At 36.1% G+C, this 12897-nt stretch overlaps 1 protein-coding gene across 3 annotated transcripts in view; it reads right to left on the minus strand.

Moving 5' to 3' along the window:
• Positions 1 to 1303: 1303 nt before the first annotated feature.
• ESYT2 (extended synaptotagmin 2) overlaps positions 1304 to 12897 on the minus strand; it is a 79969-nt gene continuing 68375 nt past the window's right edge. For all 3 annotated transcript variants that reach the window (XM_032180867.1, XM_032180869.1, XM_032180868.1), the window contains 9 exons: positions 12328 to 12402; positions 11528 to 11614; positions 10587 to 10736; positions 9421 to 9809; positions 8044 to 8142; positions 7146 to 7277; positions 5665 to 5770; positions 4572 to 4621; positions 1304 to 4456 (listed from right to left, as the gene is read on the minus strand). In XM_032180867.1, coding sequence (XP_032036758.1) covers positions 4411 to 4456; positions 4572 to 4621; positions 5665 to 5770; positions 7146 to 7277; positions 8044 to 8142; positions 9421 to 9809; positions 10587 to 10736; positions 11528 to 11614; positions 12328 to 12402 — 1134 coding nt within the window. In that variant the 3' untranslated portion in view covers positions 1304 to 4410. The remainder of the gene's footprint in view (positions 4457 to 4571; positions 4622 to 5664; positions 5771 to 7145; positions 7278 to 8043; positions 8143 to 9420; positions 9810 to 10586; positions 10737 to 11527; positions 11615 to 12327; positions 12403 to 12897) is intronic.

A 12897-nucleotide genomic window follows, 5' to 3' on the forward strand; every position in this document is an offset into this window, starting at 1 on the left:
AGAGCTGCCATCTAATCTGGCAGCTAAGCTCACGACATAGCACTTATAGAAATACAAGTGGGTTTCTTACTTCAGCTGCTTTGCAATTTTCAGATAATGTATTTCAGAAGATGGCAGAGAATATTGATGAGAGCCTGACAATAAGCCTTAGAAATTAGCAGAAGAGCACACAATGATAAAGGTAGACACTTTGTTAAGGTGTATAAAAACAATATTTGTCATGAAATAGCTCAAATCCTTCAGCAGCCAGCTACAGCCACAAATAGGTCTGGGGACCATCTGAATTTTTGGTTCTTTATACCAAATGTCCAAGGTACCATCCAACATTCAGTTTGTCTGGGGGGGGGGGAAATACACATAATTAAAATAATTAAAGCAGAAACCACACAGGAAACTATTTTTTTATTCAACTCTTAGCTGAAATAACTGTATTGGTATCAATATTGACAAATACGCTCTAAGATGGAAACTAAAGGATGGTCCAAAACGGTTTACACATTGCAACCAATATTAAGAAAAGTCTAGGTTTGGCTGAGCCCATCAGATCAGTAACCAAGCCCATCTGGACTGTTATATACTCTGACAAGTTCTCATGAACACAGGCAGCATGCTTTGCAAGTGCGGGTCCAGTTACCACCTGAAGGGAAGGTTTGATTTGGATCTAAATTTGTCCTCCCTTTGATCAACAGAAAACATTTATTCTGCTACGAAGGAAGATACCTCCTCCAAAAAGCCCTTCTACAACCCAAACCTTGTAATTTTGTAGTTAGCACCAATAATGTGTATCCTGTGGGGTCCCTTCAAAATACAACAGTGTCCAGGTTATGAACATCTGCAGTTTTTATCTACGGATGATGAAACCTGATTATTAGGAATTGAGACACGTTTTAGCTGTTTAAGGGAAGAGGTGTTATAAATATTTAAGTTCCACATGCATTTGAAAACATATTTCATGACAATTAGTATGTGCTAGAATTGTAAGAAATTGTTTAATTGATTATATTATGAGGAAAAAGAAATAAAGATTTAATATGTTCTTTGTTCAATTTAAGTGTGAACCTGTTCCAAACCAACAAGCATGGAATTCCCCAGTTCAGGGATTCATCCTGTACTTCTCACTCCACTTTCTCTCATGTAAAACCCCCAAATCTGCCTGTACACCTCACAGCAAGGCCACCTAGGTTGCAGTAGTTGGAACATGTGGCTATTTTAACAGGATAAAATTTGCTTAGATTACAAATTCAGACAGGAAATACAAAAGAGAAAAAAACGGGGTGTGTGTAGAGGGAAGCAAGACACTGACTTCCATATGAACCATTTATTGAATACATGCATCATAATGTAGAATTACATGAGCAAAAAAGGCAATCTGTACAAAATTGATTACCCTTTGTTCTCATTTCAACTCTCACCATTAGCTGCAGCTCTGATAAAGGATTCAAGACGAAACTAAAATTCTTTTAACCCAAACTTGATTGATATGCATGCTGATTTGAGTTTGGGCTGTATCACTGCGGTAAAAGAGAGCTGGTTTTCACGTCAGTGAAGCAGAGTAATCCTAAAAACAGTTTCAATACTAGAGACTGTGGTTGATACATACATGTAACAAAGCTCATTTTAGCCATTTCTTAAACATCTTCATATGTTCGTATTTTAAGGCACAGGATAAACAAGAACTACATGAAAAGCTATCAGTTGATACTGAGTACATTGACTTGATAATGAAGTGCAATTTTTGCCCAGAGGAAAAGTGGTGTTTGTCCTCGCTACTTCCATACAAACAGAACACTCAGAACCTGGTAACTACGATACAAAGGTTTGCTTCCACTACCAACAATAGGCAATCTTATTCTGATCCAGATTCACTCTCCTAAACATTTCTAAATACTGTGGCATCCATGACTGCTACCTGCCAATCGGAATTATGGAATTTGCATTGTTGCTGAATTACATTCTCTCCATTTCGGATTCCTAAATAGGAACTGCACTTCTCTTACGAATCTATCCCTAATGGGGGGTCCTGAGCTTTTTTGAAAACCTGTCCTCTACAATTTATTCAGTTCCTCACTTTGTGGTATCATCTTGTGTTTACCCAAACACAGCACCTTTTCCCCTGGAGACTTCAGAAGACAAAATACGCGCTCTTTTTGTTCAAGTGCAGACTTCCAACATCAGTCCCCAGACCTCACTTAAGACTTGAAGCACTGTATCAGTCTAACTGCTTATCTGCATGCTTGGGATCAGATTCTGCTGAGTTACTGGCTAAGATGTAATGCAAAAGTCCTTCCACCTCTGGCTGAATCAAGGCAAAAGACAATTGTGCTGAACTACTGCATGCACACCTCTTTCTTAAAATGCCTTTTGCTTTTTGTATTTCCATTGCATTAACGATAATCCCGTTTTTTCATTCCTAGCATTTTAACAGAGATCTAGCAAAGAAAATCTGTTCCATAATATATATATTTTAGATGAACAGATGAGTGTATATGTATATAGACACTCATACAATCCAATATAAAGTGAAGCCTTCAAACAGAAACATGTCTTACATAGAACCTCTCTCTATTGCCCAGTCCCTCAGAAAAACAGCAGCAAAATCTATAACGTAGGTTTGTTTGCAAAAATTGTCTTGTACAAAATGTGGCAATAAGAAGGCCATCACTATATAGAGGTGTATGTGTGTCACATCTATGTGAGAAATGTTAAATTGAATTTTGACAAACTGAAGTAAGTCAATTCTTAAACTTGAAAAAGACAAAAAGCTACATCTATGGTAGGCACTTTGGTACATCTAGTAATGTAGGCATATTCTACATCTAGAATTAAGGTTCCATCAGTAATTTTACAATAAAGCTAATTTCAGGAGTTTATTGTTATGCTTTAAAATTCTTTCTTGGCTGAGAGATCATTCTAGAATCTTAGCTAAATAATGTACTTCTTCTGTCTAATTGCATACTTATCCAAGAATGAGGCTGTTGGCTCTGAAAGAGCTCAACTGTTCTCTTGGATTCATAATGCACATTTTTTTTTTTTTTTTTAATAACAGTCTGAGAAAACTTACCAGCAAAAGAAAAATCAGTTCAGGATACAAAAACACCCCATAATTCATAAAACTAGAGCTGTGAGCTCAGCTGTTGAGGCTGATACTCTCCCTTCAACTTGCAACTGTCTACTTTTATCAGTTTGAGTATCACTACTGATCTTGCAGCAGACTATGGCAATGCTTCAGTAGAACGCCATTATTTCTCAAGAAAGCTGTGTGGACCACTGACGTGCATTTTCTTCATGCACCAAACATGCTAGGTAGCAATGAGGCAACTGTAAAGACAGTCACTTTCAACTCAGTTTCACACTTTCTTACATATTGGTGTTCCATTGTAGTATTACAGAAGGTATAGAATAATAAAACATTTAGCATAGTATTCTATAATAAAAAGGACATATGTTTTGTACGTATGCCTACTGTATGAACTTACATTGCACGCCGATTTGTATTCCTTATCGGTGAAACAAGGCAGACAGGACAGTTCTAAATAGAGATTTGTTTATAATACAGTAAAATCCATGTCCTCATGCCTTCAAAGGGTCACGTGTTCAGTACTGTAGAGTACAGGAATAAATAACAAAACCCAAGTGAACCTGTATAACAAACTGTACTGTTTGTAATGTTTACTCCATTAAATGAAAACTCAAATTTATAAATTGTGATTCATGGACCTCTCTTTATACAATATTTATAGAATTCTCATTTCTGTTTATAATATTCTATAGCATGATTTTCCAATAATACATTTATATATAAATACTAAAATGTTAATGTTTTGTACATTTTAAAGTTGCCACACTGGGCCAGAAGCACAATAAAGTAAAAACATTTTTCTGCAGTTTGTTTTTGAAGAATATCACAAAATGATTAACATTAAGACCATTGTGCTGCAAAGACAAAAGAGATTCATTTGAAGAAATTAACATGCATTTAGAAGAAAATACCTATATCCTTTATCTAATTTTCTTCTTAATTCAAACCAGCATGAAAGAATTATAAAAAAATAGTATATATTTACATGGTACAGTATAGCTTGGTGAGATATAAAACAAGGCAGGAAACATCTTTTCACTTTCTAATAAGTATAACCACCATAAAGATGAACTTAAACACAAAAGGTTACTTTACGATTGCACATGACAGTAACGTGGAAAATTGTTGAGCAAATTAAAATACAAAATTTAACAATGAGAAACTGTATGTCTACATAAAATGACCAAGTGTTATAAAATTATTGGGGATGTGTCTAACAACTAAATTGGTAAAGCTATAAAAATAATATTGGTACATCTGTGAGAACAATGCTTAAAAAATATATAAAGGTTGGCAAAGGTATGTGTCGGGAATTCCCATTTTCCATGGACCTAGCTTGCACCGTGTGGTCTTGTACCATCCTCTGTTAAGTCATACCTGAAAACAAAGAGAACAAAGGAAAGTGTTTTTACATTTAGCATATATTATTAACACTAATAACATACAAGTTATTAGTATGCAATATTATTATTAATAAAGGAAATATACTTACCACTGGGTCCAGCCTTTAGCAAGTTCTTCAGATGCCAGAGGTATCAATACCTGTGGAAAGTTGAAATTAGTGATTAACACCTTGTCTCTTTCATTCAACATCTTTTAAAGACTAAATTTGACAATCCTGTCAACTACAGGATAAATAATACTATTAATAAACAACATGTTTTACAATCTCACCATCATAGCTAACTTCTATCTGTAGGCTTGTAATACAGTTTCAAACTGCTAGTTTTAAGCTAAAAATCTGCACCCTTAAACTGGTCCCAGAGCACCTCACAAGCATAACTTCTGAACAAAGGATATGGCAGTCAAATGATGTATTTATGCTAACAGACGTCCTTGTAAACAGGAAAATTAAGAACACCATTCGCCATAAACTGAGAGAGATTAGAATCGTGGTCATCCTCTTTACAGAGTTTGAATATGGCAATCTGCATGGGTGTAAGAACACACTGTTCCTATGTGTAGGAAACACAGTGATTTAATGCGTGCCTGTTGAACAGTGAAGGTATAAACACAGTAGCTGGTTCTGGCATTAGGAATGCCTCCAGTAGTTCTTTTTCATGGATCTTCTGGAATTTTAATTACTAAGCATAAATGTGTAATTTTTCTTGTCCTTTAGGTTTGACATAATGCAAAAGCTCTCACCGCTGCTGCAAATAAGATGTCTGAACCACCTGTGTTTAAGACCAGCAATTTTGCCAGACCATTTCCTGAGATACCAGTAGTTTTCTACTGGCTGTTATTTAGTTTCTCTGACTGTATAATTAATAAATCAGACATGCAGGGTTATTATTACTTTTTTTTTTTTTTTTTTTTTTTTTTTTTTTTTTTTTTTACTGCCAGCCTCAAAACTTACCATTCTCTAGAAGAGATTACTACCTCACAGTCTGATGTAGGTCCTCTCATCCTTAGCACTTCATTCCTTCCTTTACTGAAGCCTGACATCTAAGCCATCTATAATTTTTGAAAGCTTTCTACCTGAATCAGCTATGTCAGTCAACACTAACAAGCTCATTGCACAAGAGAATTTTAATCTTTATATAACAACATACAGTACTAAAGGAATTTGCTTATTTTCAACTTACTTTGCCAAGCAGCCCTTTATCTTTGGACAAGAAACCACCACTGTTCTTTACTGCTACATCTAGTGTTCTTCTCTGTACTTCAGGGAGGGAAACACTGAAATCAAATCTGACAGAAAAAAGTGATGCTTTAGAGAGAATGCTGTAACTGAAGTGCAAGTTCAGTTCCTACAGCAAAACAGCAATTCAAATCTAAAACAAATTATGCCCCTCCCCAAACAAATTCCCCCCAAAAAAGCCTTGAGATAAATGATGAGAGAAAAAATCCCAGAGTTTTGCCGAAAATTTTTCTTCTATACTTTGATCAATATTAATACCAAATCAACATCAAACATTTGATACTTCTGTCCCATTGCTAAAAGCAACAAACAAAACAAATAAAAGGCCAATCACTGACTCTACAGAGAAGAAAGTGAAGAATCCTACTATCTTGACAGCTCAGCATTATTCTCCAGAATGAAAAGACTGATCAGTCTTGATCTTCATTCCTCTAGAACCAGAGCTCATTTTCACACCAAGGAAACTATCAACTTTTAAGAAAGAACGCATTTTGTTTGCTAGATCTGAAACTTACAGAAAGTAAGGGCAGGATTGCACCGCAACCTACATCTGTTTGTCACTACAGTTTTTAAGCAGCTTTACCGCTTTGCAATACCTTTTACTTTGAAAAGCACAGAAGAACAAATCCTGGGATAAACAGGAGCGAGCTGCAGTACCAGGTGTATCTACCAGAGCCTCTAACTAACAATTTACAGATTTCCTTGGACAGAATGTACTGAAGTGTTTTTTTTCCCCAAACTAATTTCCTATCTATAGAGAATGCTCTTCGTTATTGAGAAGTGATGGGTGAGGGAGGAAGAGGTATGTATCTGAGTGAAACCATCATCAGAAAGCTAAGTACAAAGATAAGGATCTGTATGCAATGAAATTCTGCACAAGCTTGCACAAATCCCAACCTGTTGGTCAGGATTTAATCCACATGGAAATTTCCTGACTCACTGGATGCTGAGAAGTACCACAGAGTAGATTGACCAAGCAATTTGATCATGTACAAACACTGCCTGGCCAGTCCTACAGAGGAGACAAGCCAGCAAACTGGCCAGTCAGAATCTACATCTACATGCTTCTTGTCAAGAAGGCTACATTGGCAATACCAGCCATACTGGCCAACCAAAAGGCACTCATGTTCCAACCAGCTGCCCCAGGAGTGCGTGTTGCTTCTTAGCTACTCACACAAACAGAATGCAACATGGGATAAGGCAGAAGAGAGGAGTGGCTGGTGACAGAGTAAGAAGGGTTATAGTGAAAACAGGTAACAGAAGGATGGAAAGAGCTATCTGTAGAGGAAGAGAAATGTATGAGCAAGTCTGGTGGTGACAACTGGGAGTTTCAACAACTCACCCATTCAGGTAAGCTGAGAAACCTTGGTTTGGCAGCTTTATAATTACATGATATAGAACTACTACACACAGTTTAGAACATACATTTGATCAAACACTGGGTTTAAGGTCTTCTTTGATACATGTGTTTTTCTTCTTCCTGATCTTCTCTTATCAGGCAATAAATACATTCGAACATATGGATCGGATCCTTCTTCAGAAAATGCTATTAGATTTCTGTGACCAGTGAAGAACAAGGAAAAACATTTTTAGAAAATAAATGAGACATTGCTAAGCATGTGTCCACACTACTATCCCTTAATTTAGCACTCTATATTTAAACAAAGTTCACTTCATCACCACATACATATCTTTGATGTTTCCCATGCATGAAGTATCAAACTTGTGGAAAAATATTTCTAGAAACATAACACCCGTTTGAGAATCATCTGCATCTTTATGATAACTGTATTTTAGAATCCTTACATAAATCAGTTCTGGGATATCCTGCACAAAGTATGGCTACATATTGGCTACATTCTAATACATAAAACAGTGGAAAAAAAATCTAAAAACTGCTAAGCAGTAGCTTGTACAAGGTCAGATAAATGGTAAGTAGACAGCAGAGCTGGAAACTTAATGTTTCTTGAATCCAATTCAGTGCTTGCATGTGGCTTTCCAAAAATCATGCTTTTTGTCATTCCATGAAAAAGTCATGCTGTTAGATAAAGATTTTAGACACTTCTGGTAGAAATCTACATACCATTTCAATCTAAAATCTGATATAGGCAAAGGAAAAAACACAGCGAAATCCTCAGTTTTAACCGATTCTGTTGTAAGTCTAGCTCTGTATGATTTTGTATTTACAAATAATTACAGTCAGCATGTCATTTTAAAAGTAATGAAGACCATCCATGCAATCAAACAGTTTAAGAGGGTATGTCAAGATATGACAAAGTCATATATCAAGAACTAAAAATAAGATTTGGTGTCTTATGCTCACCTGCAGGAATGCACTACCACAATCAGTTTGTTTCTTTGTGAACTATGACGAATTGTTAGCTGTATCTGTCCTAATGGAGACTGCCCCAAAGTTGTTCCACTGTGGTGAAAAAGCAGAATATTATACGCTTTTAAGTAACATGTTTACAGTAAGATCCAACTGAAATTCATTAAGTACTTCAGAACAGTATTTCCAGAAATATTGTATTATCTATTTCAACTGTCACTGCACCAACGTGAAAGACGAGAGAACACAAATGTGAAATCTTCACATCAGTTTCAAATCTTCATCAGTTTCTCATAGTTTAGGCCATTGATCAATAGGCTAGAATGAAATATTCCTGTTCAGTATTTTCTTACTAAAAAAAATAAGAAGAATAAAGGTCAGAGTACCTAAATACATGGGGCTTGCAATAAAGGACCTCCTTAGCCATAGCTTTACCACTCTTGGCAAATAATGAAGTATTAAATTTGTGTGTTAAATAATAAGTAGTATTTCAACATTTATCATAATTAAGTCTAACCCAGTTTTGGACTAAAAGAGAGACTGACAAAATGAAGACAAAGGACCCTAAAGATGAATAGGGAACTGGAGCACAGAAGCAGGTAGGCTTGTATAGATTGAAGAGACAGTCAACAGCAGATTAAACCATGGTCTTTAATTCCTTAAAACAAACGTTATATTAAAGACTGAGTCATACTCCTCTGAGTACTCTCTGTCTTTCTCTATGAATCTACTTAGATTCATAGAGAAGCTTCCAACTTAAACAGGGATCTAATGGCTTCTGTTCTCCTATTCAGAGTAGGATAGCTGCTCTGCTACCTTGACTGGTAAGTATAGCTGCCCTTTGAGGTAAGTAAAAAAAAAATAGAGAATTTAAGAAATCATAGTTGCAGCAATCCTCATTAACTGAATAACAACTGACCAGTCACTTAGCATTCTTTATAGTCAACTATCCCTCTGTGTAATTTATGAAGAAGACCAGCTATAGTAAGCTTAAATTGGCTTAATGCTAATATGATTCAGTGGTGAAACAAGCAACTACTGGCATGAGTGTGACTAATGTTTTACCAACACAAATCCTTCCTTCTCACCATTCTACTCTTTTCAGCACTACATAGTCAGTGCAGTAATGAGAGCAAGGTGGACTTTATCTTGCAGATCACAACAATGGTGTAGTAACTTCTAATTGCAAAATCTGTCTAACTGAGGTACCAAGAGGAAGCAGAAAGTTCAAAGGCTGATTTTCTAATTCCAGGCTCAATCTGCAACAGGAAAAATATTACTGAAATGCAAATTGAGCTATTTCTTTGGCTGCATAACATTTTCTTATAAAGGAACTTAGATGCATTGCAAAACAAGTAATTAACATCATACTTTTCAAGTTGTCGTAGTCTTTGCCGTAGCTCCTGTGTAGCAATGGGCAGAGATATGTCTGAGGCTATGCTAGGAGTTGGTTCCTTGACTGAGAGGTGGCTGGGAGAATAATTGAAGTTAGAGGCATGAAGACTCGAAGAACTTCGGCTGAGATCTGTTGGCCACTGAGGACTGGCATTGGGAGGCTGACTTTTTTCAGCCACATCTGTCTTTTTATCACTGTCAGTCACTGGGGAGGCTGGAACAGGTTTGTTTGAATCAAGTGGTGGTGAGACAGGAACCTGAGGCTTAAAAGATGATTTTCTTGCATCTTTGGAAACAGACGGCCTTTTTACTTGGGCTGAGTGTTGATGATCTGGAGATCTTGCTTGCTTTTCAAGAGAAAGGACCTAGATACAGTTAAAATACATACAATATTACTATACTACAAAAAAGAGGAATATATTTGTTTTTACAGAGAGTACTTAGTGACAAGTTGTTAAATTAAGACAGTAAACCAGGACCAAAAATTTTGGTCACACTCATTTACAATAGGAAATAGTTTCATATTACAAATATATTACATAAAGTGCCATATAAAAGAACAAATAACAGAAATTAACAGAAGTGTTCCAAAGAGGTGCCCTGATGTATTATGCAAAAAAATTACCTGGGGGAAAACAAAAACCAACTTTCAAGCATGCAAGCTTTTTGATGAAGTCTCCAATGTACTTGAAAGTTGGTCTGAATTTTTCTAGTACTACGAAGGTACTTCCTTTCTGCGTAAACTTTATTATTTTTTTTTTGACCATGATGACCTCTGTTCCATTTCTGCAAGATAACGATTTCAGTGATCTTACAGTGACTGTAAGATCAAGATTAATTCATAAAAGACTAGCAGGAATTCAGATTCCATACAGTTTCCAAGCCTAAAAACAAGGGGAAACTCAGTCTTAATTAAAGCAGATTACTGTTTTGTTCCAAGAATTTCTGGTTTTGAAATAGAATGTATTTGAATTATAGAATATCTTTGTGTACTTCGTATCACTGCTGGCCAAAGGACACAAGGCATTGTGACAGACAGCCAAGGAGAGGTACCATCTTCTTCATAAAGACAAAGGACCAGAAATCATAATAGTCTTAAATACACTTTCATATATTTACAATGTGAAAAGTTTTAAGAGTACCCTGAGTGCAATCTTCATGTTTATAGTGCTGTTTGGACCAGAGTTGCTCAGGTGGAACCGCTGATGCATAGTTAAATCTTCACTCTCTAGCAACTGACTTAGAGGCAGTTTGAGGTTCCCCAGAGAACACTGGTGCTGTTCATCCCTCACCTGAAAGAACACAGAAGGTAAGTAATGTTGTTATCATCTACTTTGTAAAAAATCACAGAAAGAAATGAAATGACAGTTTTATTTAAAAAGAAAAGCACAAAAGCACAAGGAACATAGATAGTTCTTCAATCAAGCTTCCCTGATCATAAAACTACTTTACACTGAAGAAGAAAATAGCAAATATACTTCATGCCTACTTTCTTCATCCCTATCTTCTACAGCAAGACATACTAACAAGATAACTACAGCAAGACAACTAACCAACTACATCGACATCTAGAATATATATCTAGTTGATCCCTGATCAAAATATCTGTGGTTTCCTAATGGCCTGTGCAAAATGAGTTCCCATAACTGTTAGAGAAATAGCAACTACGACAGCCCTCATTTACTACATGGATAACATTTCAGCAGTGTAAGGGGATATGGTATTTGGATAAAGCAAAGACTTCCTCAGTATGAGAAAGGTAACAAAATCAGCCATACGTAATGGTATTTCTGCTAGCAATTGAGAAGACTTAAGATTGAAAACAGACATCAAAAATTACTTTTCTTCTCATAGGTTATGTATTTAAATATAACAGTCATCAAGCATGTTCTACTGAAAGACTGGGTATAATATTTTTTTTAATTTTTAATAACATTTCATAGCCTAGTATTAAAAAACAATTTAAGCATAACTGTAATGGTGTTCACAATATAATAGTTATGTCGTAACAGCCTATAACATCTAAATATTTCTACTGAAATGTCTTAAAAAAGAAAGGTATCTAAAGAGTGAGACAATGTACCTCAACTTCAAGATCTTGTCTTTTGGGGTTGTGTACAAAGAAAGTAAAGTTTTCCTCCCATACTGGTTCATTGGTCTTGTATCGAATCTAAAGTCAGAGAACAGAAAGAACAGGACACAGACAAATTGTAAAATATGTTTGTCTAATAAAGCTCTTGTCAAGGCAGTGGAGGGGGGATCTAATCTAATATCTGAAAAGTAGTTATAGACCAGGTGGAGGTACTCATTGACAAGGATACATAATGGCAGGACAAGAGACAATAGCCACCAGCTGCTTCAGGGGAAATTCTTATTTTTCATATACATAAAATTCTTCACCATGAAAACAATAAAACATTGAAATAGGATGCCTGTAGAAGTGGTAGAATTTCCTCTGCTGGAAATACCCATGACAGCTACACAGCACTTTGGTTAATCAAAGGTCCTACTTTAAACTGAAGGTTGTACCAGATGAGCTTCTTGGTCCCCTCCAACCTAGACATTTCTGTCTACGCATTTTCAAATCCTGATCAGTGTTTTGAAGCCTGTGTTTTGCTCACAGTGTTACTTACACAACTACTGTGGCAGGAATCCCAGCTGCAGATCAGAACCTACTATGAAAGGACATTTACAAATCTGGTCTCTACTCACAGACATCTTGAATTAAGAACCCATTCAATACTTGGGTCCTCATCGGAAATTTCAGTTCTGGTGATAACTTTTAGAGCAGTGGATGTGCTCAAGGGCTTGATAGCCAATACCAATCACAATGTGCTACGAAATGTCTGTAGACAGAGACAGGTACAGAGAGCAGGAACTTACCTTACTTTCCTGTGCCTTGTGTCCAACTGACAGCAAAACAAGTGGGTTGGGATTGCTGTTTATTTTCTTTCCTGACTGGTAAAGAAAAAGCAAAAACTTTGTCTTCAGACTAAACTCTTCTCCTAAATGTCTCCTCTGAAACTTAAATGTCTGCATCTTAAAAATACAATTAATTTGCATTCTACTGTATGACTATCTATTATTCTCAGCATTTTATTCAACAGGCTGGAATGGCAGACTGGCTAGTGGCTGGTGAACACATTAACATGAAGGTGTCCAACTTCCCTAAGTAAACTAAAACAAAACATTAGAAATAAACAGGAATTTTAGACTCTTTTCTGTTTTCTTTGGATGAAACTGAAAAGGTGCAAATCCTTTAATGAGTATACAACAACCCCCAAAGCCCATGAAGCATAGTTAAAATTGCAAAATGAGTAAGGCATATAGATGGAAGATATGGAAAAAACACAAACTCAGAAAGTTCACTTTATTTACATGGCAGTATTATTGTTAAGCTAGATGTAATACCAGAACATTGATATTCCCCACTTTCAGTCTGGGGAGAAAGAA

Source organism: Aythya fuligula, chromosome 2 (assembly GCF_009819795.1).
Source record: "Aythya fuligula isolate bAytFul2 chromosome 2, bAytFul2.pri, whole genome shotgun sequence".
Classification (NCBI taxonomy): domain Eukaryota; kingdom Metazoa; phylum Chordata; class Aves; order Anseriformes; family Anatidae; genus Aythya; species Aythya fuligula.